Raw genomic sequence first — 22,919 nt, forward strand, 5'->3', positions numbered from 1 at the left:
ACCGGTAACGACATCTTGTGATTTCAGACCGGAAACAGAAGATATATTCGTAGTTTTGTCCTTGATTCATGCAAAATACATGCATTGAACTATTGGCTCTTCTGTTGTGCGGTTTCAACGTTAACTACTTATCGGCAATAGCATGAATAAAATCTTGGCTAGAGGTTCTCATACATAATTTAGGTCTGCATTATTTTTCGTATATCACAGCTTTTTAAACCGTCGACTCTCTTGCCAATTACGTATCGAGTCGATCAAGATTGCAACATATCAAACGGAATTTTGGGAACTCAAGGGCCATGAATGGCAAAGTGCCAAACTTAACTTGTCGATTTAACACTAAAACTGCATGGTATAAACGTTCGTCATGAAGCGATCAAGTTGAGATATTGAAATTCAATGCTTTTTGAATGGTTCGCTTGACATTTAATTTGAGTGAGTCTTACAGGAGATACTCTGTGAGAATGTGGGGTACGGTTTAACAAAGAAATACTACTGTGGACTGAAAAGGAAATATCTACGGCTGTTATCAGTTTGTACATTAGTACTCCATTATAATACTTGAAATGCTCATTTTACTACAATCTCCTGGTCAGCCTATCAAGAAAGTAAAAGCAACATTTGGACTCGCATATATATATATATATATATATATATATATATATATATATTGTACCAACATCATTAGAATGCTTCAATGTAGATTGCTCAGTCATTTCAAACAGCATCAAGCTGGAACATTTGCTGAACTGTATATCATGCAATGCAAGCTAATTAAATGCAAATTAATGGGGTTTAGATATTGCACACATAAACACACATGGTCTTTCAAATAACTGATGTAAGTTTGATTGGTGCAGCATCCATGGATCTATATGCGATTTGGAATGTCGCTTGACTTCAAATTGATTCAATTGCTGTTCCTATCGTGGTTTCTACTATACGACAGACTGTGACATTGCCAACGTAGTCGTTGAGTAGTTAAGCGAGATATAGTGCGTTAGTGGGACAAGAGTGTTGTTTGCTTGTAAATATTGATTAGATGCAGACTATCTATTGCGTCTCAAACGTCCAACGTGCTATACAATCACCATCACCTCACTAACAAGCTGTAACACTGTGTTATGATACAGTGATACAGCAGTACTAAACCTAATATTCAAACCTGAATATTTGGGTGTAACAGCATGCTCTGAATCTAAACCAATACATACAATGTCTTTAAGCCTTTGTGTCATAACTAAAATGTGCCTATTGACAAGCAAAAGCCCAAAATACAGCCAAGTTCGGCAGCTTTTGAGCCTTTATATCTTGACATGTAGACCTTTATGAGCCACCGGAATGATGCCAAACAATTGTACTTGAGTAGTAGTAACTTCCTGATGCCTTTGCTCAACTTTTTGGGAATCAAAAAAAAAACATGACCAAAATTCAACCAAAGAGCATGAGGGGTACCTCATGGTTTTCATCAAAAATCAAACGATCACGTTTTTCGCCTTGAAAACGAAGATTTTTGTTACGGTATGTATTGAATCAAAATGTTTCCCTCGATCCAAAGCAACCTCTGAAACCACTTTTATTAGGTTTTCATATGCAAAATTTCGACATTTTGGCCTAAAACCTTATTTCATGTTTTCTGGAATTGCTCAGTAGGTTCAGTCAAAACATTTAGTTTACTTGGCATCATTGGAAGCTCCTTGAAAAGTACTTCAAGAATGTATTAGAAAGCGTAGGGTGATCATCACAGTCTATATAGTCGAATCTCACAAAATAGTTGAAAGAAGTCGAAAAAAATCAGAATCTGTCCAATCTTGAACAGAAAAAAATATACTGAGTTTGAAATGATTTGAGCACTACTAGGTGACCAAAATGCCTTTCCGATGATGATGAAGATGATTGAGATACTGATTCAATGGGAAGCATGAGTTATGTCGCGCAACTGGAAACAAGCGTACCTCCAAACAAGGCCATTTCTGACAAGGCAATAGCATACGGCTCGCTTTTATTTTTATTATTTGATTTAGATATATAACGAAAGGTAAGAAAATAAAGGTTAATAGCAAAAATAAATAATTTGTAACATATATGAGAATAAAAGATATAATAAGTAACAGTAGTGATGAGAAACAGGTGTAAATTATGATTCGAGTTGCTTTTCAAGTCTATCTAATCTCTCCCTTAACGTGTCCAGCATGCTGTGGTATTCGTTGGGCCCAATGTCATGTTGAGATCTGACGATAGTAGGCGGGCTCACAAGATCCTGCTGCTGTTGTCTAGTGAGATGAGACGAGGGCGCAGCAGGAGCAGCAGAGGGAGGTGGAGGAGGATGCCCGGGTAGAGACGTTGTGGAATGATTGTTGCCATGAGAAGCGGATGATGTTGGCGATACATCCCTGGTTTCATGGTGATCTTCTGCTGGGGAATGAAGACGTCTTTCCAGTGACGAAATGCGATGAAATAGACCATCAATTGAATCTTCCATTCTATGCATAATTTCCATTTGAGCTTCCTTAATCTGATTACGAACCAGCCCCTCAATGGTGGTGGAGGATGCTTGTAACGTTTGGATCAATGTGGATGAGCGACGAATCTGATCGTCCAGCGTTGATTTCAAATTACGAGTCGTTTCAATGGTATCGAATAAATGCTCAAATGGTTGCATAAACTGTTGTCGTTGTAATGAGCTCGGTTTTGTTGGTGGCTCCACTCGACCTGATGTTACAGGGAAACTGTGTCCGAAAGCTGATGCTGGATATTGCGGTGAATGACGGCGATGTATGCTGCTGGGATGCGCCGTGTGAGGAGGCTGTTGTTGCGAAGGAACGATAGGGGGAATAGCAAATTCAGATGCGGTGCTTGAGTTGGCAGGCGACACCAAGGTAGCTTTTGATAAAGGATGTGGTTTTGTGGCAGGCGCTTGACGGAAATTGGAGTTGAGAGGCGCTGATCGTATGCCGTTGAATTGCTCGCCATAGGTAGGAGCATAGATGGTCAAATTTCTCTTGTTGTTGATGTTGTTGCCTAAACGCTTTGCTAATAAGGTGGGTTGCTGAGAGCTCACTGTATGTAAAGGCTTTGGCAGAGGCTCAATTTTCTTTTGCTTTTTGATGGGTGGAGGATCTTCAAATGTCCTATTTTGATTGATTTAATACTCGTCCTGGTCGCTGAGAGTATGCTAATATACCTGCTTAATCTTCTAGCCTGCTTATTTGAAGTTATGATGTGATCCAGAGCCATTGGATCTGATGTATGCGTTGGTAAAGGAAGTCGAGGTTGAGGTGGAGACGGCGACAGTGGCTCTGATTTCACAGGTTTGCTGTTGTTTGTGAGCTCAATGGAGGTGATCTGATATTGACTCGCATCTTTTTTTGACTTGCTGTACACCAAACGCGGTAAGTTTGCTAACATTGATTCATCCAATTTGGCAACATAATCATTTGGCTTCAATTTACAGAGCTCAGCCAGCAAAAATTTGTTGTGTTGGATGGCTATTTGGACAAGCTCAGTGGTATTTATGTAAGTGTTTTTTTGTTTATCAACAAATTGTGGTGTTTTCTCAAACAAACTCGATTCTAGATTGAACAGATGTGTAATGTCATTCAATTTGAAGAGAAGCGTATCGGTATTCTCGATCTTGTACAAGTTGAATTCTTGATCTTGATTATAATGTCCTAATAGAACAGATAATATGTTCATTGTAGAATAAAAGAGAGAAAGAGCGAGATGGGAGAAAAGAGGAGGAGATGGAAGAGAGATTGAAAAGAGAGATGTAGATTAAAAAAAAAGGGGGCTGTCGAGTGGGATTTCAATTTGATTTGGAGTGTCCATCAAGCTCATCAGCAACAATAACCACTGATTGATAGAGTTGCAACCCACACTCCATTTTTAGAGACTCCAGCCAGAGCTCGGGCAGTGGTCATTTGAGTAGGATGATCTTGACGCTCCGCGAGGCTGGATAAAATGCACCGCACGAGAAAAAGACATTGTAGTGTTCCTGCTCACTCTAGATAGCACCCTTTAAATGACATGGATCACTTTCTCGACCCAAAACTGAAGACAAATACAAGCACAGCTGATGGAGGCAAATCAAGGGCAAGCCAGCATTCTTTATCAAGGCTGCAAACATCACGGAGATCTTGCGGCATCTCTGCATCAGTCATCTAAAAGGACGCTATGTCCAGAATAACAAGGAATACGTGCTGTTTATATTGCAGACCAAAGTCATGTAGGCAAGGTAGCTTTGAAGAATAAGATGCTCCAGATCATTTACTTGCTGATCTATCGCATTGTCCTTATAAAACCATCTGTCAAAGCTGCCTACTCCCACTATTTGTGGTAATCATTTGATTGGGCCAAATTAGTGAAATTAAATGAGTATAAATCTTTCACAAGTTTCGTGTTTTACAATTCATCTTTCTTTTCATAACATGGAGCAACTTAGTGCAGCAACCAAGAAATTCTACACAGGATATAAAAATGACACACCAGTTTCACTCAAAATGATTGACGTTTACCTGGTTTATATTCTCTTGACTGGCATATTCCAATTTGTGTACATGGCTATTGTTGGCACATTTCCCTACAATGCTTTCCTTGGTGGTTTCATCTCGACTGTTGGCAGCTTTGTTCTTGCTGGTAAGACCACATATACACTGATTGGCATTCTGATTACTGACATGCCTTGAAACAGCTAATTTGCGTATCCAAACAAACTCTGAAAACAAGGAGTCCTTCAAGACAATCTCTCCCGAAAGGTAAATGGGCTTACTGTTCTCATGCATTGCGCTGCCTGCTCTTACTGATAATGCAACAACAATATAGGGCGTTTGCGGATTTTGTAGTATGTTCTCTTATTCTTCATGGAGTCTGTATCAACTTTTTGGGTTAAGGAAATGGCATGTTGGATGAGATGGATCAACCGCCATCGTCATTATGTATGTCCCTCTGATTGCCACCCCCCCCCCTCTTTCTTCTTTTGTTTTTATCAGTCTATATACCACAGCATTGAAAATAAAAGGGAAGAAACAAACTGCAACGGCTGATTGATGGGTAGATTTCATTCCTGTTTGCAAATGTATGCATTGATCCTTCCATTGCATGGCGGTCACAGTGAACAGACCAACGTATACGAGTGCAATTTTTTACACATCACTCTTTCTCTCCTCTCTTCACACTCATCTCCATGCAAATGTCTGAACATAAAGACGTCGATGCTCTTTTCGAAGACGATCCTGGAAGTCTTGACGGCGTTATTGACGAAGACGACGCCGAGGATCTCAAACTAGATGATGTAAACACCAAAGTTTGGCTTGTAAAAGTGCCCAAGTTTCTAGCCGAAAAGTGGAGATCTATTGATGAAGATAATGTCAATCTGGGAAGCATTCGTATATACAACAAGTAAGTTGCTCAATCAGCCTCTAGTGAACAAGTCCGTAGCTTGAAGTCTAATGATGTATTGTATAGACCACCACCTGGCAAGACAGCAAATGTAACTATTTCATTACGATACACACTACGCAATGGAGCAAAACCTCACTGATGCTATCTCTGTTTAGATTGCACTTGTTCTTCCAGAAGACGAGACAACACCTAACCTTCCCAAGGAATACAGCATACATATCACACCTGGAGAAGTACACAACAAGTTTGTCTTTTCAGAGGATCAGAACGGTGGAAAAGCGATTTCTGGAACAGTTCATCACGAATGCAGTGCGACACCTTCACAATTCAACACTTATCGAAACATCATGAGAAAGCGTGTGCTAGAAGCAGGCACTCCTCAGAGGTCTGTTCAAGTACTCGGTCAAAACAACCAACCTGTATTTGTGCCTGGTGCAGGCAACAGCATGCCCAACAGCGATTTCTCAGATTTCATTGTAAATACCTCTCCCCTTCAGCCTGCTTGATAATGAACATGCAGATCAAACTAACATACTCTGTAGACTACCAAAAAGCCAAAAACCGACAAAGAGAAAGCAACACGTATGCCCAGAAACGAGCTCATGGATTTACTGTTTTCTGCATTCGACAAATTCCCTTATTGGTCTTTTAAGGGTATTGTTGAGCATACGAAGCAGCCAAACTCATACTTGAAGGAGGTATTATCTGAAATTTGCATTCTAAACAAGCGAGGCCCATATGCCGGTAATTATCAGCTGAAGCCAGAGTACAAGGAACGACTGTCAGCTGCCGAGAGACAAAACGCACTCAACGATGTTACTCACGATGAAAGCGATGATGATGAGGAAGATGAAGAGTTGATGGAGGAGGTTCGATTGTAAATAGCGAAGGCTTGTGCGTACATTTAGTTTGGCCTATTTGTGTCATGCGAAATAAAATTTGACAAGTGTCGAACCCATGTGCCAAGGCATAGTTTTGCCCAGGAAATGGAAAAAAAGTATGGCATTGAGGATCTTTTGAGGATGATACATTTGTTTTGTGGGTGTCCTATGAATCACACATATCCCCGGAAACTGGAATGAGTTGCTTTTGTGTAGCCCATGAACTGCATTCTAGACATTGCTCATATTCCACGTTTGAGATTTGCATCTTATTTATTTGAGAATGCTATCAAGTGCACCAAAAATAAGGGGTATTTAGGATGAAGCTACAGTATCACCACAAGAAGCGCAAATCAACACCACCTTGGCTATGCTGATGCGTCTCTACTTTACTTGATGCCTCGTCTGACGAAACGTATGCACTCAACGCTCTGCGCCAGTGAACCGTATTCTGCTCGCTATCACCATATACATACGCTTTCCCTTCCAAGCCCTCATCGCTCTCAAGTCGAACAGGCTCTGATAATACTGCGCTTGCTCTGTTGAACTGCAGCATGATACCAGTCTTTCTGGCAATGCCGACATTTTCACAGTCGTCTATACTTGGTTTGCCTACAGATAGCAACGCACTCAGCGAGATAATGCTCAACGGTTGCTTTGTGTCCTAGAGATATTAAGAGTTTACGTGAGGCAATTGTAAATACAGTCAGTTTTATCATCTGCTATGTCTAGTTATACCTTGAATGTGAAATCATGCAAAACCAATTGATCTTTCTCCATAACAACCCAATAACGTTTCCAAGTCTATAGTGTACTGTGTGAGAACAAGTTGTGTACCTGAATAGTAACTAAAGAAACTTACAGGATGTGCCATTCCTCTGGTATAAATCGTTAAGTAGTCCCCCTCTTGACAGTGCTTTTGAGACACGAGTAACTCTCTGGGATCCGAGATAATTTTTTCGTCAATGCTTTCGTAAGAAGAGGAAGGACATTGATTTGTAGTGTAAGACCATGGGAAACGATGAACAACAGCAGGCAATACTTCCTCCACTTTGATGTCTATGAGTAACTCGAGGTTCAACCAACGGTTCGATGATTTATCCACAGGCTTGTTCAACCTAAATCGAGATATTCCTTGATCCAAGATGTCCATCTTGTTTTCAAAGTTGAGGCAAGTGTAGCCAGCAATGGGTAGTTGTGGCAATGCTTTCTGCTTTGAAGAAGCTGCTGAGTCTGTGGCAGTTGATTGGAGTGGCCAAATGCCTATCTTGGCTAATCCTTCACGGAACACAGTGTTGGTATGGCGAGCTGCAACGACAAAATTGAGTGAGAATGGTTCTTCCACTTGGCTGTATATGAAGATTAGTTTCCAAGACTATGCTCTCACCATGGCAACATCTACTCACAATACGAGGGCTTCATCATAAGGTCTATCAGCACTGGCATGTTTATCTACTTTACGCAATACGCCACGTTTGGACGCCATTGTCACATGGTTTAGTTGAACGTGCAACTCATAATCGCAATCTAGAACCACCATAACAAGGCGTCAAGGAGAAGAATGTCAATATAAATTCAAGGAGCTTAAACTTGTTTACAATGTAGAAAACTCACCACGAGTGGAAGCAAGATTTATGATCTGCATGACTATAAACAGCTAGTTAAGTACAGTGGCTACTAGTTAATGCATGTGCATGGATGTACAAACCTCGGCAATACATGATTCTCTTTGGCGCAACAAAGGTGCGCTTGTTCATGGCACTGGCAGTGTGTTTAGTGGAAGGTGAGTGTTTCTTGTCCAATTGATTTCTGATAAATGGATCAGCATTCAGTCAGGCACACTTTAGATAAAGACAAGTTTACCTCAGATACGCAAAATGATCAGCGTCTGTACCATAGATCACTTGCTCTGAAAATCCCAATTTTCTAGCCTTTTGCGGCTGCATCTGTAGCTGCTGTTCTTGATCAACACTGCTGGATAGACTGTAGGCACTGGTGTAGGCGGAAGAAGCGCTCATGGACAGCGCAGGCGGGAAGGTGTCGAAATGGCTGGTGCTATTCAATCGCAACATGGCATTGCCTCCAAAATTAGTAACTGAATGGTACTTTTGAGACACTAGCAGACCAAAATTTTGCATTTGAGGAGAGGCAAGCAGCATCTTCTGGCCTAACCAAGTAGCAGCACGTTTGAGATGAATTTGTCCCCTTGAAGCTGCACGTGCCATCTTGATGGTGGCCTGTCGTTTCAGCATACTTGTTTTGCTACACAACTCGATGCTATTGTTGCTGATGGCGAGCTCTGATTCTTCTTTGGTAGGCAAAGGAGGCAAGGATCTCTGTTGCTCTTCTTGTTCATCAACCTCCTCCTCATCATCATGCTGGTATCCCATGTCCGAGCTGTTTGCTATACTTGTCAAGTTTGGGCACGTTGAACTTTTTCCCTGGCTGTTGAGCATCGCTACGGCTCTGTCTACAATGTTTTCTTCTTCTTCGTCATACTCGTCTTGTTTGCTTGGGCAGTAAAAACTCGTATTGTCATTGTCCAGCAGCTCTTGCACAATGTGGTCCATGTCAAATGAATGCTCGCTGTCATTGTAAGAAGAGATGGAGGAGTCTAGAGAAGGAGCGGAAAGTACAGCACTGTGCTCTTGTTCGTTGATAGACAATTCAGGAGTATTGCTACCTGATTCTTCCTGATTCTTTTGCTGGACTGCTGCTGCTACCTGCTTTGAGCTTTTATGGCGTTGCACCATCTGCAACAGAGCCTTTTGAATGATGTTGGCATTCAGGTAGCTTGGTTTTGTTAAAGTGTTCTTCTGAGGGCCTAGATACGTCTGCTTGCTATCCGAGATGGACCGAAAAGGGGCAATGCGCTTGACGTAGCGCTGAGACTTGAACTTTTTGAGGGAATCTGACCAACCCAAACGAACGTCTGTGGCACTGTGTGATCTTTGATACATGTTGAAGAGAGAGAGAAAAGTGAAAGAGAAATATGCAAATAGGGAAAATAGTTACTCTTATTCGCAATAACACCGAGCATAAAAGCATTCATTCTTCTCATATATTCAGTGTCTTCAGCGTCACTCATAAAGTGTTAATTTTGAAATAATGTTGTATTGCTGATTCCATCAACACGCTTTTGTAATTTTCCGATGAACAGTGTAAACTTGCATTCTTCAGGCACACGCACACACACACACACACACACACACACACACACACACATACGCACATAAGCACATAAGCACATCTCGCTCTCTCTTTTTGTATTATGATGGGTTAGATCCCGAATTGAGGTATCAAGGAGAAGCGCAATAATAATCCTATGGTGTATGATCTGCATTAGACTAAAGACCACGATTCTCATCGTGAAGTAAGGGAGACAAAAAAAAAATCATGAGGGAGTGGAGGATTCACCCGCCAAATATCTCGTTTTCTTTATTAATGATTGGATGTAAATGTTGCTGATAGAAATGTCAAAGGTTATGTGATTGAATACGAAAGATAAAAGTATTGAAAATCAAATGATATGTGTGGAAAAGAGGCTGTATGTATGTCTGGTGCGTACCATAGGTATTTAGTTGTGCTGAGGATCGCACTCAATAACAACGTTCTTGATGTATGCTGTAACCGGTCCATCTTGTTTGCTCCACTATCAAACAGAAAACCTGTTAAGCCAATCATTCGCGCAACATACTCAACGTTCTACTTACATCGATCGGTCCTCTAGCCCATTCAGCTGTGCCACTGGCACCACTACCATCCCAAAGACCAATTTGAACTCGTGCAGCGTGTGTAGGGTATGCTGGCTCACTGCCGTCATGGGGGTCAGTTTCTGCCAATGTCACTGTACGGATCTCTTGATCGTCAATCTTCCAAACAATCTTCTCAGGAGACCACTCAATAGAATACTTGTAAAACCGATCATAGACATTGCCGCTGGGAGCATCAATGACTTTTCCATTCTCGCCATAGACGATGTGAGGACCATAAAAGTAGTTGCTCCTGTATATCATGCAAAAATTGGGTTAGCAAAGATGTCAATGAGATGGTCTTTGAGCTATACATACGTAATTTGCTGTGCTGGACCAGCTAATAATTCAAAATCAATTTCATCGCCATTATCAGCAATCAAGATGACAGCAGTGACAGCACCAGGCACCATTGCAGACTTGACAGTGGCCGAGAATTTACCGTATTGCATGTAAGTTGTTGCATTGAAAGTGAAGCCTTTACCTTCATACCTGTTGTATCTTAACTCTGTAGAATTCAATGTTAGACGGTGCAGTCGCATCTTGTAGAACTACCTACTGTTGGGTGTGTTATTGTCGACAGCAGCTTCATAGGATGACTCGTACTCTTTAGGTTTCAAAATCTTCATTTCGAGACCTTCGGGTGTAATATCGTAGGTCTCTTCAGTAGATCCTTGCTGTAACACCCAACCGTCAGTGGTTTCTGCAAAGTTGGTGTTCATATCTCTGCAGCCAGATGCATCATCACGACGAAACAATTCCGCAGTAGAAGCAACATTGTAATCAATGTAGCGTGCTTGAACTGTCAATGCAGAAGAGATGGCTAAAAGACCTGCTGAAATGTAGGAAACCAACATGGTGTATAAAGAAAGATGTTCTTTTTCATTTCTTGCAAAAACATCAATGTATTTATATATTGATGATTTCAAGGGGTCTATATTGCACTTGTATATAGAACTCAAGGTCTAGAAGGGAGCACCGGCAGCAGCAGCATTGCACTGTATATAAGAAAACATGCGCGCACATTTACGAGAGATGTTCAAGGAGTTTCTTCTCTCTCTCTCTCTCTCTCTCTCTCCCCCCCCCCCTTCTGCCCCATGTCAAAAGGGATACAAAGAAAATCAATTACCTATGTTTCGCAATATAGGAGACACACTGTATGTAATGTATGAATGTGTAATTGCACAAACAATAACAGAACGAAACTTTCTTTTTGTACATCCTGCCCCTGCTCCTGCACTTGCCCGCCTTTTCATGTTAGACGTATATGTGTAAATTAGCGTATTTCTTGATTTATTTTGGTGGTTGTCATTGGGTTTTGTATGTGTGTGTACAATAGTGTATACGTCTATAATCTACTCGTCAGAAGGAACAGCCCAGTAGCTACCAACAACGGGGATCTTGCTCAAAATATCCTTCTTCAACAAGGGAACATCAGAGCCCAAAAGAAGGACAGCAGAACCAGCACCAACACCCCAGGTGGCAAGGTTAGGAGCACTGTGTGCGTGCAAAAAATGACAAACAAATTAAATCAACATGAACTGATCAAATATGCAATTCAATTCCTTACATCTTGATAAGCTTCTCGGGTGAGAGGATAGAGAAGTGAGGGGAAGTGACAATTCTAGCAACAGGCATTTTTAATAAGAGATTAATACAAGAGACAAAGAGGTAAGAATAATAAAGAAATGTCGATATCAGGGCCCTTTTTCGGATTTGAAACTGACCATTTGAATCTTATCACAGCGCCCCACCCTACCCTTGATGACATCAGTTGAGGCGAATGGAAAGGTCTATGATACTAGCTTGGGTCCATTGGATGATGAATTCGGAATCCTTTCATAGGTAGAGAGATGCACTTCTCGATTCAATAATGGTAGTAATGGCTCATCCTGTGAGTTTTAGTAGCTTGATTTGATGAAAAATCAATCCATGGTTTCCCTGAATTACGAAAATTATTTATTATGGCCTGTTTCAATAACAGATTTGTTTAATTGAACTACTTGTAATGGATCATTTGGACCATATCTTGATCTTCTTGAGGGCATTGTCTTTGCACGCTTCACTCTGGATTCCTTTTGTTGAGATACGAGTACAGATGATGGTCTTGTGGCTGTGGGAGATGAGGTCAATGGGTCTGATAAACCTGCAGATTTTTGATGTTGATGCGTATGATATGGATGATTGGTGGTGGTAGTATTAGAAATAGGCGTATGGAAAGTATTAGTTGTGTTGTAACGAATGGGTTGGCTGTTATGGCGCTGCGTTGGTGGTGGGGTAGGTGATTGGATAGATGAACTGGTTGGTGTAGATGATGATTTATTGATATCTTGGTTAGCATTGCTCGGGACGGCAGGATCCTCATTTGACACTGTCGCTGCTATGGTAGGTGTTGTATTGGCTGCTACTGCTACTGCTGCTGCTGCTGCTGCTGCTGCTGCTTCATCTGCTTCTTTTTGCTGTTGATTAAGTACAGTGAACCATGATGAACGAGGCATTTTAAAGCAATGCTGATGCTCCACCAAGAATTGAACTACTTTCTGCGAAGTCTTGTATTGAGTAGGATTTAGCGCATGCTCTGGATTCAGTAAAATGCCAGGAGTGAATACAGAAGCCAAGTTGAAGGTATCCATCTTTGTGATCTGCACATTTTGGCTGAACAATGATAGTAAATCCAATAGATAAAATAAAAGATATTGGTGATGCTCTGGTAGCTGCTCAATCAAGTTTTGAAATTGCACTACTTTCTCATCTTCTGTGGATGGCGTGGTGCAAGTGACAACATCTCGAAAAGGCTGATATAACTGATGAACGATAACAGGCTCTGGTAAATAGTTGAGGAATCTTCTTAACACATTGGCTGCGTCATGGACCGAGAATCCCTTCCAATCGAGCTGTCTGCCGTAGTCTGGTGCTGTATTAAAGATCTGCTGTAGCTGACCAATTCTCTTTGCACTGCCATTTTACACACAATGCCATCAGCTGAATGATTCGCTATTTATATCAACGCACACCCAGATACACATACCTGCCACTCATCCGAAACACGCCCTCAGTGTATAAGCCTGATTTTGGGTAGAGAGTGCGTGAGATTTTTTCATTGCAACATTGGGTAGTTTTATTTACCTTGGTCTTTGAGAAATGAACCACATTTAGCGACAATCACCGGTATAAATCCAACATATTGCACATCATTGTCAACATAGGCGATAGCAGCTCGGGCACATTTCAGGCTGTCTTGCAATGGAACCCCAAAGATTTGATCGTCTAATTTGAACAATCAACATGTAATTTACTGGAATTAATTAGCAAAATAACGAACCTTGCTTCTGTGAGATTGGCTTATTGTTCGAATTGTGTGTGACCTTCTTCCACCAACTTTTAATGGGTGTATCTTTGTTTGAGTCAAGATCCATTGATCTATCGTTGTGAAATGTGAGGGTTGGTTTTGGCTGTTAAAAGAGGAAAAAAGAGAAAAAGAAGAAAAAGAAGCAAAACAATATAAAAAGATGTTGACTCTTTTATTTCGCGTATGTGATATAAAAATAGAAAATTATCCAAAAGCGGGTATCAAATTGATCCAAAGTGAAAGTGGATTTTGACACACACACACACACACACACACACACACACACTTGTGGGCACATGGCCGAGCCTAATCCCTTTCACTTATAAATAACCAGACAAGGTGATACGACGGCATGCTGCCTGATAGTACATCTTGCTAATGCACATTCCAGTTGTGCCCTTTATTATATATCGGCATGAAATCTTGATTGCAAAAAAGAAATCATCACATTTCATTTTTGGATAAAAGGGATCTTCAATACTCTCCTCTTGAAAACCCATTGATCTCGTGTAACGTGGTGAGCATTTACAGCTTCTGGTACTTTTGGCAATTGGCTGAGTGATTAAGAAATGTTGTAATGTTGGGAATAACGTATGTCTGTGCGATGTGGATAAGTATAATTCTTGTCATGTTCTATATTGAGAACAAAAATAATGTCAATTGAGCCTCGGGATGTCGATAGTATCGTATACTGCGTGTCTTGGACAAGAAGAGGCATTGACAACAACTTTGGAAGCCTTCATAGATGTGCTGTTATCAGCCATAGTCGGCCTCTACTTTTATGTCTATTCTTGCCAATCATTGCAATATTCCATGTCAAGTTGCATTGCTTTGTCTCTAGACTTCTGTTTGAATTGCGGTATGCTCAGTGCTAAACTTCATCGCCGTGGCTGCTTACGGCTAATGCATACTCAACAACACTGTCGGTCGCGGTTCATGGTATCCCTTTATCTTAAATCTGAGCCCGTAAATCGCGAGACCAGTATTTTGGTTCCAAATTGTGGTCTATAATTTGCTTGTCATTCTACGATATGACGTACAGCCACATCTTTGAAGAATATACATAAACATGGAGAGAAATCGCACTGAATTCATTCAAATGCTCGCCAAATCAAGACATTTTACAGACTATCAAACAGCAACTGGTTCGCAAGAGAGGGTGTCTTGGTCAGCTTTTATCATCAAATTGATTCTATGGCTGCTACTAGATGCAAGGCTCTGGGAATGTGCATTAATTCTTTGGAAAGAATGTTGGCAGTACAATCAAAGTGTGTATAACTATCAGTTATTGCGCTGTTAGCTTAGACTTGATGAAATGAAGAGTCATCGTATCAAACTTTAATAGATGAGCGCATCTTCAAGAACTGTGTCGTAAGATTGAGTACGTAATGTGGCATAGCAATTCAACGTAAGGTTTCTGTAGAGACGCGAGACTGCCAGGGACCAACAAGATCCTGTCAAGGTTCAGCGACTTTCTCTACATTTGAAGTCGTAGTATTTCATAAAATTAAGCAATAATGCCTCGATGTACACATGTATCAATGATAACAACGATTATGCGACGATTTTGAGATAGGCACCTTTCAATTCTCAATAAAATATCAAGCTAGCGAATATGCCTATGGAAACCCAAATCAAGTAGCTCTATTAACAATATTGACACGTTATAATAGTACTTTATAATTCGTTATCCCCTGCCTACAAGCTTCACAAACATCGATTGCCTTCATGCAGTTGCACCTCATCAGCCAAAATCAATTAAAATCCCGTTGTTCATGTTTGTTCCCGATTTGCTGATTTTTGAACATTCTGGACATGATTTGACCTATTTTGCGATGTTCGACTATATAAACTGTAGTGATCATCCCATACTTTCTAATGCATTTTTGTAGTGTTTTTCGAGACGCATACGATGTTACTTAAAAAAAAAGGTGTTTTGGTTGAGTTTATTGAGCAAAGTTTGAAAATATGAATCGACGTCTTTGACGAAAATGTAGAAATTTTACATATTAAAGTTCTACAAAGATGACTTCAGTAGTTGCTTTGGATCGAGAGAAGCATTTTGAATTAATATATACCATAGTAAAAGTCCTCGTTATCAAGGTAAAAAACGCGATCGTTTGGTTTTCGATGAAAACCACGAGGAGTACCTTATGCTTTTTGGTCGAATTTTGGCCATGTTTTTTTTGATTCCCAAAAAAGTTGAGCAAACGTGTCAGAAAGTAACTGCCAGATGAGAGCAACTGCTTGGTGCTATTCTGACGATCTAAAACTGCCTTGAACGCGAGAAATCACTGCTCGAATGCATTCAAATTTCGCTCTATTTTGCATATTGTCGAGTAGTAATAAGAGGCAAAACAAGTATACTTTCGGCCTCTATACAAATTGTTTCCATATATAGAAATATGAAGTCTCTCAGAAGAGCCAAATCACTGCTATAGGAGACTCTTCATTGATGGTGAGACGCTAAAAACCTTGTATTGTAGAATATTCAAACAATGATACAATATTCCGATGAAATAGCGTTGGCTGCTACTGAACCGTAAAGGAAATGAGCATTGCCAAGATTGAATCCATGATGTTCACCACGAACTTAAGGTATAGCTGATGAACCCGTGATTTTGAGCTGGACAAACAAAAAGGTAGCATACGCTCATGTTGGTCGCTTTCCTGCGTAGATAGCCATATTCCATAAACGAATGGAAGCACTACAACGCTCAGCGACCGGTAGTATTGCTTTATGTATAAAGCAACAATTGCATTGCACTCTATCTTATTAGCCACTATTCATGATTGTTTCTGAGCTCACTGAACTTCCAGGGCTCCTCCACAATGCCATAATCAATGTATTAAAAATATGATCACCTCCTCATATACAATTCTTGGTAGAAAGACATTTACGAACTAAAGCAAAAACATGTGCATATATCAAGTTGCAATTATACATTCAACGCCACCTTTATCTGCAGTGCACGGGACATTTTTCATCCTTGTGTGGGATTAATACATACTATAGTTTATTAAAGTGAGTAATGAATGCGGATGACTGATTTGAATGAATTAATATAAATAGCCTCTATAGGGATTGAGTGAGGGGGTTAGTTTAATTTATACTACACCCTGATCAAAAAAAGCCTAGTTCATCTTACCTTCGATTTTCATCTTCAATAGGGGTAACGGGATCAGCAAAAGGGTCCAGCTCTTCCTCAGGTTCCTGCTCACGTCTAGTCAATTGCATATTGGAAAAGGAATCTTCGATTTGTAATGTCTGAGGTAGAGGAGGTGGAGGAGGTGCGCGAATTTGCTTTGGTGGTGCTTCTGATTGCTGATATGCCAGACGTAACTGCTGTTGATTTTGCTGAGCCTGCGACCAAGCAGCAGGAATTTCACCAGCGAGCATAATGTCGTACATTTCCAACGCCTTTAACAACCCCTCGTTGGTAGCTAACAAAGTGCCAATCCAGTCCTCATCTTCCACCAATCTAGCGTATCGAACAATTCTCTTTTTGGACTCCTCGCACTTGTCATGGAATCCTTGCAAACGCTTGTCGTGTTGTAAATCGATTTCCCATCTATCTTCAGATGTGTTGATCAATTTCAGTGCGTTGACGAGGTTGTTGGCGTTGCTGTTTCCCAGTGCAATTTCCTCCAGAATTTTAGGCTTGGCCTTCTCAAAGTTGAATACTCTTGTAGGGCCCGCACTGCCTGATGCTGGAGAGGGCCGGCTTGTAGTGGCTGCAGAGCTTTGGCTGCGAGGTTTGGATTTGTTCTTTGGTGGTGGTGATCGCTCTACTGATTGAGCAGGTTTGGAGGGCATGGCTGGAGGTAACGATCTACGTTTTTCCTCTCTAATGGGCGAAGGTGAGCGACGACGAGGTGAAGTGGGTGTGTCCATGTGTCTCGAAGTTGGTGTAGAGGGTGATTGTATATGAGGATGTCTGTCCATTGTGTCTGTATTCGCTCTTGGTCGGGTCTAAGATACGAATTTTAGCATGTGAGAATCTCAGTTTTCACAGTACACTTACAACCACACGACGTCCACCACCTCTTCCCATCTCGAACAAGTCTTGAATGGCCTTCATTCCTGGCTCGCTCTTATACTTGACTGCCCAAGCACCTAAAAGTGAAACAAGTTCCTTTTTAACTGCAGCGTTTTCAGCCTATTGTTGTGTGTGTACAATCAATCAGCACAGACATCTCAAAAGCAAAGGTTTCATTCATACCGGGGAGGTCAACATCAGCTCGAACCTTTCTCTCATCTTTTCATTTGCCAGAAATTGTCCTATCCCCTGTCAGCAATCATGCCATTGCCATCTCCCTCCAGTCATTTCAACTTACTGTGAAATTGTTGATTTGAGTTTTCCATGAGCAATTTAAGGATCTAAGCATACAGCACGGTGAATACGCCTGATTCAAATCCAGATTTCGAGCTGCTTACCTCCAAGACTCTCAATTTTTGTTGAGTGCCACCGTGTTTGAGCTTCTTTCGAACGGTCTCGACAGCTTCTCTCGGTCCATTCGCTTGCATTTGAATAGACTCGGTCAACTGCTGCAGCAGATACCAGTCGACCTCCTCCAGATTGGAGAGTCTCTCTGTGTAAATGTTTAACATGTTGCATCAAAAAATGGCATTTGCAGACTGTGTTTACCAATATATAACGAGACAGACGTCTTTTGTATGTCTTCAGTAAAGAATCCCATCGTTTCGTATCAACAAAATGTAAGAGAAAAAGGAAAAAGGTAAAGAAAACGGGAAAAAGATGATGTCAATAAAAGAGAGATGGTCCATTGTGATACAATGCCATTGAGAGTCAGTCTTTATTCAGAATCAGATAAAAGAGCACTGAATCCACCTTTGGAAATCAAGAGATTCTCCCTGCCTTTGTAAGTATTGCCTGGATCATATTCATCTTGAGAATCGTCTTCGCAATCATCCGACGCTTGCTCAGCTCGAAGATCAGCTTCAATTACTCGCAACTTTTCGTACTTGCTGCTGGTAAAGAATCCAGGTGGTTTGAACGAAAGCAGGATCCTTCCATCTGCAGTCAGTCTCAATATGGTATTAGCTGCTCTATAGACATCTGGTCTGGCTGCTTTGGCTGTATGAAATCCTCTCTGCTCAGCAAACTCTACAGGCAGTGTCAGCATTCAAGGTTATGTGTGCCATTATTACTAAACTCACCTTCACATATAGACCATGCAGTCCATTGATACTCTTGCGCTTTATCCCAGTCTTCAGGGGGCGTCACAGCCAATACCTTTTCTAGTGGAATGTGCTCTGCCTACAATGTCAATACAACAATGTGAGTCGTGGCTGTGGGCTGGATCTGATCTGAGGTACTTACCAGATATCGAATAGCACTATAGGGTTCTTGTACCTGAGCAATGGGATACATGCCCGACAAGATCTGCAGTGCTCTTGGAATCAATGCAGGAAATACAAGACCAGGCGAATCACAAAGCCGAACGTTGCTTGCAATATGAATGGTTTGAAAGTGCTTTGTATGACCTGGCGTACGACTTGCGCTCACAACTGTTCTTCGCATGATACTGTTGATCAAGCTACTTTTACCGACATTGGGATGTCCTACAAGTCCAAGCGTAAGATAGTCTTTGTGAGGATTAATTTCTCGGCCTGTCACTTCCAAAATGTGGCTAAACTCATCGTCTATGCAATAGCGAATCAACACTATGCTTCTGCAGCAACATTTATCCATAAGTTACCTAAACCATCCATGCTGCCTGTGTCACTATCGTCGTCATTATCACTATCATCGTCATTTGTATTCAAATCTGGATTATCTTCGTTGTATTGAGCAATGATGGATTTCCAGTCTACATGAACACCTGGCTTGTTGACAGTGTCACGACATACAGACAATATATTTCGTACGCCTTGTGCATAGTAGTATCGTTTTCTAGGCTTCTTGAGTTGGTTTTTGAGAGAGTCTAAATGCAAAACAATCAGTACAACGTGTCTGAGGCGTCTCTCTGTCAGCATACGCTACTTTACATGTGGCTGTATCGTCAATCAAATTGGGGTCTCTGGGATAGCAGCTGAATGTGGCAATACGCAAATTGGGAAATTCTTCTTCAAAGTACTTTGTCCATGCAAACACGGTAAATTCAGACACCAAGTCCACCTTGTTGAAGATGCCAATGATTTTTCTCTTGAGCTTGTGCGTAATGTACTTGTACAAGGAGCGAGGAAAGTGCAACAGAGGATTTCTGATGTCCATGACAATGAGAATGACATCACTGATCTCGAGCACTCTCCACCTAGAGATTAGTGTAAGCAGCATTTAGTATACTTCAGAACCATCAACAATGTAAAACGTGCTCACAGTTGACGCCACACTTCCAGATTGCGCTCAAACCAACTCAATTGATCGCCACCGTATGTCTCTTCCACCGCTCTCACCCAGTGCTCAAAACTCTCGGCCTCTTGCTTCTCCACCTCCTCTTTGGTCATGTCGTAATCCCACACAGGCCGCTTAGGAAACTCAATATACTCGCTGAATTCATCACTCTTGATCTCCATACATTCCTAATTCTGTGTTCAGTCGTATGTTACTGGCTGAATCAATGATCACTTACCTTGGGCAGTCGCTTCAATGGCTGCATACTCTTTAGTTTTTCACTTTCAATCTCTTGGTGAGATAATCGCTCAAATACGGACACCAACCTGTCAAGCATCATTAGAGTTTTAAGCATTTTTTTTTTTTTGTTAGTGCTGTCAATATCTTACTTTTTATCCTGGCTCACGTTCTTTTGCGAGAAATCAGCTGTGCTCATGCCTTTGCTTGCAGGCATTACAAAGTGTTTGTCCAGAGAAGGCACTGTCTCTCGAGGGCCTCTGTTCAAATAGTCAAATGAAGTTGGGTCGACCAAGGTAGCTATACTAACGTGAATACGACGTCGGGTTGCCATCATGCGAATGTAAAGCTACCTTTTTCCATTTTTTTAGCATGCTTCTGCTGTAATTGCTGCTTCTTTTGCTTGCCACTGAAGGGCTTCTTTCGTGATGTCTTGGGTGGCATTTTACTGGAATGAGAAGAGGGGAAAAAAGGCAAGGAAAATCTTCATTACGAGGTTTTTATTCAACATCCGGGACAATGTGAAACAGAGAAATGCTAGAAAATAATGCAGTTGTCCGTTGGAAAGCGATTGCATCACAAACCAGTTATGTTGCCAAAGTAAGTACCTTTGCCAGGCATAAGCAAGCATACTCTAGTGAACACACGCATGTGGATTTGGGCAGGCAGCAACAATGGCGTGATACTTTAGAAAGGTGAAAATCACCATGGTACACAGTAGTCTGCTGCAGTTTCTTGAGCTGAATGACAGCGGCAGGATGCCAACAAGCTTATAGACTCACACGCGCCATAGCTTGATAGAATACCATAGCTTGGCCAAGAAAACCTCTGTGGATGTTGGAAATCGCTTCCAGTTTGGTTGAACAATACCGATCACACAAGCGGCAAAAGGAACAGAATGCAATCTTGCTGGATTTCATGTCAAAAACTTTTCTTTTCCGTATTTACAAAGATGGCACAATCAAACCCTGCCAACGTAATCAAATTCCTGCATGTCATTGAGAATTTAAAGGTAATGAGTCCGTCTCTAGGTAGCTCTGTTGCATGTATTGAGCCAAACGATAGAGAACAAAACGCACTGGATGGCTAGACAATGGCATCAAGGGCGCAGAGTCTATTTCAGACCATATGCATCGTATGGGTATCATGGCAATGCTTGTCAACGACCCTTCCCTCAACAGAGAAAGGCAAGCTATTTGTCGTCCAAGTGTGGATCTCAGCTAATCCGCTCTTTAGATGTATCAAGATGGCCATTGTACATGATCTCGCTGAAGCTGTCGTGGTAAGTTGTAGAAATAGAAATCATGGCCTCACTATTCATACAACCTACCTAGGGCGACATTACTCCACATGCAGGCGTCAGTAAAGAGGAAAAGTTTCGTTTAGAAAAGGTATAGCATTGGCCATCGCAAGGAAGCACTCAAATGCTCATATAAACATCAGACCGCTATGGATGGCTTCAAGGAATCTCTAGGCAACACAGACACTGCCAACGAAATTGTCGATTTATGGCATGAATATGAAGACGCCAAGACGCCAGAAGCGCTATTTGTGAAGGATTTGGACAAGTTTGAGATGATTGTGCAAGCATTGGAATATGAAAAATGTAAGACTTACGCTACTAAAAGCTAGGGATTTGTCAACCAACTAATAGCAATATGGCAGCCGACAAGAAAAAGCTGCAAGGATTTTTTGATTCAACAAAGGGCAAGTTCCAGCATCCCACTGTCAAGGCATGGGCTGAAGCATTGTACAAGGAGAGGCAGGATGTATTGAAGGACTTGGATTAAGAGCACTCTTGAGTGGAATAAAGCCTTTTTCCTCGACAAACATGTAGCATTTCAATGATGATTGAACAAAATTGCAGTCTATTTCATAGATCTGCTGTATCTTTTTTCTTTATTTTCTCATTCAACATTCAGCATGTCAAAGGTAATGATGGTGGTAAGGAGGGATTGGAGAAACTTAGATCTTTTGCATAGCAGCAACATCAACGGATTGAACATAATCTTCCAAATCAGTGATAGCATCACACAAATCATCCATCATGACCTTATCATCCTCAACAACACAGTTGATTTGAAGCTTCTTGATACCGTAACCAATGGCAACGAGTTGAGAACCACCCCAGAGGAGACCGTCCATGGCAATAGCTCTGACAGCAGCGGTCAATTCCTCCATGTTGGTCTCATCATCCCAAGGCTTAACTTCAAGAGTGACGGTGGTCTTAGCAATGGTCTTGGGCTTGTTGGCCTTCTTGGCGTTATATTCAGCAATACGTTGAGCCTTGATCTTCTCGGCTTCCTCATCAACTTCCTCGTCATCGGAACCAAAGAGGTCGATATCATCCTCATCCTCAGCAGCAGCTTCAGCGGGGGCAGCAGCTTCAGAGGGCCTATTCAGATGATAACGCGTTTTTGGTTAATCCCACCATGCGGATCCTCTTCTAAAATCACCAAACTTACTTGACTTCAGTGTACCACTTGTTGACGTTGGTGAATTCGGCAGCGGGGGCAGCACCCAAAGCCTTGGCAACAGCAGCATCGGCCTCAGTAGCCTTATCACTATATATCATACAGAAGGGTCAATCAACTAAGCCACCCTACAAGAAATGGGACATGGACGCTTTATTTCCATCGAGCACAAACGTCCTCTCTCGATAGCAAAAGAGCCCATTTTAAGAGGAATATAACACTTACGAGGCAATATACTTGTTCTCAGCGAGGTGAGCTTCGAGGATGTGAAGAGCCAAAGGGAGTTCCAAAGTAACAGACATAGTTAAAAGATGAATTTAGGTGCAAAAGGAGGAAAATCTGCAAGAGATTTTTCAGCAAAAAATTTTATGGTTAATTTAGCCCAATCATGTATGACGGTCTATGGAAAAGATATCCCATTAGTCTTGATTCACTGTTGCTGGTATGTATCATTGCGAGACATCACA

General features: G+C 41.4%; 11 protein-coding genes across 11 annotated transcripts; 3 read left to right on the plus strand and 8 right to left on the minus strand.

Moving 5' to 3' along the window:
- Window positions 1–2,137: 2,137 nt before the first annotated feature.
- On the minus strand, window positions 2,138–3,696 carry cwf29 (RNA-binding protein Cwf29; the record flags this gene model as incomplete). Its single annotated transcript, XM_064823935.1, has 2 exons — window positions 2,138–3,131; window positions 3,185–3,696. 2 exons carry the CDS (start codon window positions 3,694–3,696, stop codon window positions 2,138–2,140), a joined length of 1,506 nt encoding a protein of 501 aa, XP_064688760.1.
- Window positions 3,697–4,427: 731 nt separating this feature from the next.
- Window positions 4,428–4,888, plus strand: MSH3 (Mismatch repair protein msh3; the record flags this gene model as incomplete). Its single annotated transcript, XM_064823936.1, has 3 exons — window positions 4,428–4,635; window positions 4,691–4,754; window positions 4,822–4,888. The coding sequence occupies 3 exons, from the start codon at window positions 4,428–4,430 to the stop codon at window positions 4,886–4,888; spliced, it is 339 nt and encodes a 112-aa protein (XP_064688761.1).
- Window positions 4,889–5,182: 294 nt separating this feature from the next.
- On the plus strand, window positions 5,183–6,281 carry ATC70_004635 (uncharacterized protein; the record flags this gene model as incomplete). The annotated part of the gene is made up of 4 exons (XM_064823937.1): window positions 5,183–5,397; window positions 5,464–5,488; window positions 5,556–5,876; window positions 5,943–6,281. 4 exons carry the CDS (start codon window positions 5,183–5,185, stop codon window positions 6,279–6,281), a joined length of 900 nt encoding a protein of 299 aa, XP_064688762.1.
- Window positions 6,282–6,615: 334 nt separating this feature from the next.
- SHM2 (Serine hydroxymethyltransferase, cytosolic) lies at window positions 6,616–9,241 on the minus strand (the record flags this gene model as incomplete). The annotated part of the gene is made up of 7 exons (XM_064823938.1): window positions 6,616–6,945; window positions 7,020–7,085; window positions 7,144–7,630; window positions 7,688–7,808; window positions 7,896–7,928; window positions 7,990–8,090; window positions 8,145–9,241. 7 exons carry the CDS (start codon window positions 9,239–9,241, stop codon window positions 6,616–6,618), a joined length of 2,235 nt encoding a protein of 744 aa, XP_064688763.1.
- A 617-nt stretch (window positions 9,242–9,858) lies between these two features.
- Window positions 9,859–10,890, minus strand: MRPL10 (YmL10; the record flags this gene model as incomplete). Its single annotated transcript, XM_064823939.1, has 4 exons — window positions 9,859–9,933; window positions 9,995–10,286; window positions 10,352–10,541; window positions 10,593–10,890. The coding sequence occupies 4 exons, from the start codon at window positions 10,888–10,890 to the stop codon at window positions 9,859–9,861; spliced, it is 855 nt and encodes a 284-aa protein (XP_064688764.1).
- Window positions 10,891–11,388: 498 nt separating this feature from the next.
- Window positions 11,389–11,671, minus strand: MAM3_1 (cell agglutination protein Mam3; the record flags this gene model as incomplete). Its single annotated transcript, XM_064823940.1, has 2 exons — window positions 11,389–11,530; window positions 11,604–11,671. The coding sequence occupies 2 exons, from the start codon at window positions 11,669–11,671 to the stop codon at window positions 11,389–11,391; spliced, it is 210 nt and encodes a 69-aa protein (XP_064688765.1).
- Window positions 11,672–11,988: 317 nt separating this feature from the next.
- Window positions 11,989–13,449, minus strand: MAM3_2 (cell agglutination protein Mam3; the record flags this gene model as incomplete). The annotated part of the gene is made up of 4 exons (XM_064823941.1): window positions 11,989–12,988; window positions 13,062–13,098; window positions 13,160–13,300; window positions 13,356–13,449. 4 exons carry the CDS (start codon window positions 13,447–13,449, stop codon window positions 11,989–11,991), a joined length of 1,272 nt encoding a protein of 423 aa, XP_064688766.1.
- Window positions 13,450–16,442: 2,993 nt separating this feature from the next.
- On the minus strand, window positions 16,443–18,083 carry ATC70_004640 (uncharacterized protein; the record flags this gene model as incomplete). The annotated part of the gene is made up of 7 exons (XM_064823942.1): window positions 16,443–16,458; window positions 16,532–17,355; window positions 17,408–17,542; window positions 17,606–17,664; window positions 17,721–17,763; window positions 17,821–17,975; window positions 18,032–18,083. 7 exons carry the CDS (start codon window positions 18,081–18,083, stop codon window positions 16,443–16,445), a joined length of 1,284 nt encoding a protein of 427 aa, XP_064688767.1.
- A 117-nt stretch (window positions 18,084–18,200) lies between these two features.
- ATC70_004641 (uncharacterized protein) lies at window positions 18,201–20,422 on the minus strand (the record flags this gene model as incomplete). Its single annotated transcript, XM_064823943.1, has 9 exons — window positions 18,201–18,511; window positions 18,565–18,664; window positions 18,728–19,050; window positions 19,107–19,331; window positions 19,396–19,661; window positions 19,727–19,929; window positions 19,980–20,067; window positions 20,131–20,278; window positions 20,332–20,422. The coding sequence occupies 9 exons, from the start codon at window positions 20,420–20,422 to the stop codon at window positions 18,201–18,203; spliced, it is 1,755 nt and encodes a 584-aa protein (XP_064688768.1).
- A 508-nt stretch (window positions 20,423–20,930) lies between these two features.
- Window positions 20,931–21,768, plus strand: ATC70_004642 (uncharacterized protein; the record flags this gene model as incomplete). Its single annotated transcript, XM_064823944.1, has 6 exons — window positions 20,931–20,990; window positions 21,044–21,165; window positions 21,215–21,260; window positions 21,313–21,369; window positions 21,422–21,584; window positions 21,644–21,768. 6 exons carry the CDS (start codon window positions 20,931–20,933, stop codon window positions 21,766–21,768), a joined length of 573 nt encoding a protein of 190 aa, XP_064688769.1.
- Window positions 21,769–21,943: 175 nt separating this feature from the next.
- On the minus strand, window positions 21,944–22,754 carry ATC70_004643 (uncharacterized protein; the record flags this gene model as incomplete). The annotated part of the gene is made up of 3 exons (XM_064823945.1): window positions 21,944–22,373; window positions 22,444–22,542; window positions 22,678–22,754. The coding sequence occupies 3 exons, from the start codon at window positions 22,752–22,754 to the stop codon at window positions 21,944–21,946; spliced, it is 606 nt and encodes a 201-aa protein (XP_064688770.1).
- Between the last annotated feature and the right edge of the window lie 165 nt (window positions 22,755–22,919).

Source organism: Mucor velutinosus (genome assembly GCF_035048745.1).
Source record: "Mucor velutinosus strain NIH1002 chromosome Unknown tig00001540, whole genome shotgun sequence".
NCBI lineage: Eukaryota > Fungi > Mucoromycota > Mucoromycetes > Mucorales > Mucoraceae > Mucor > Mucor velutinosus.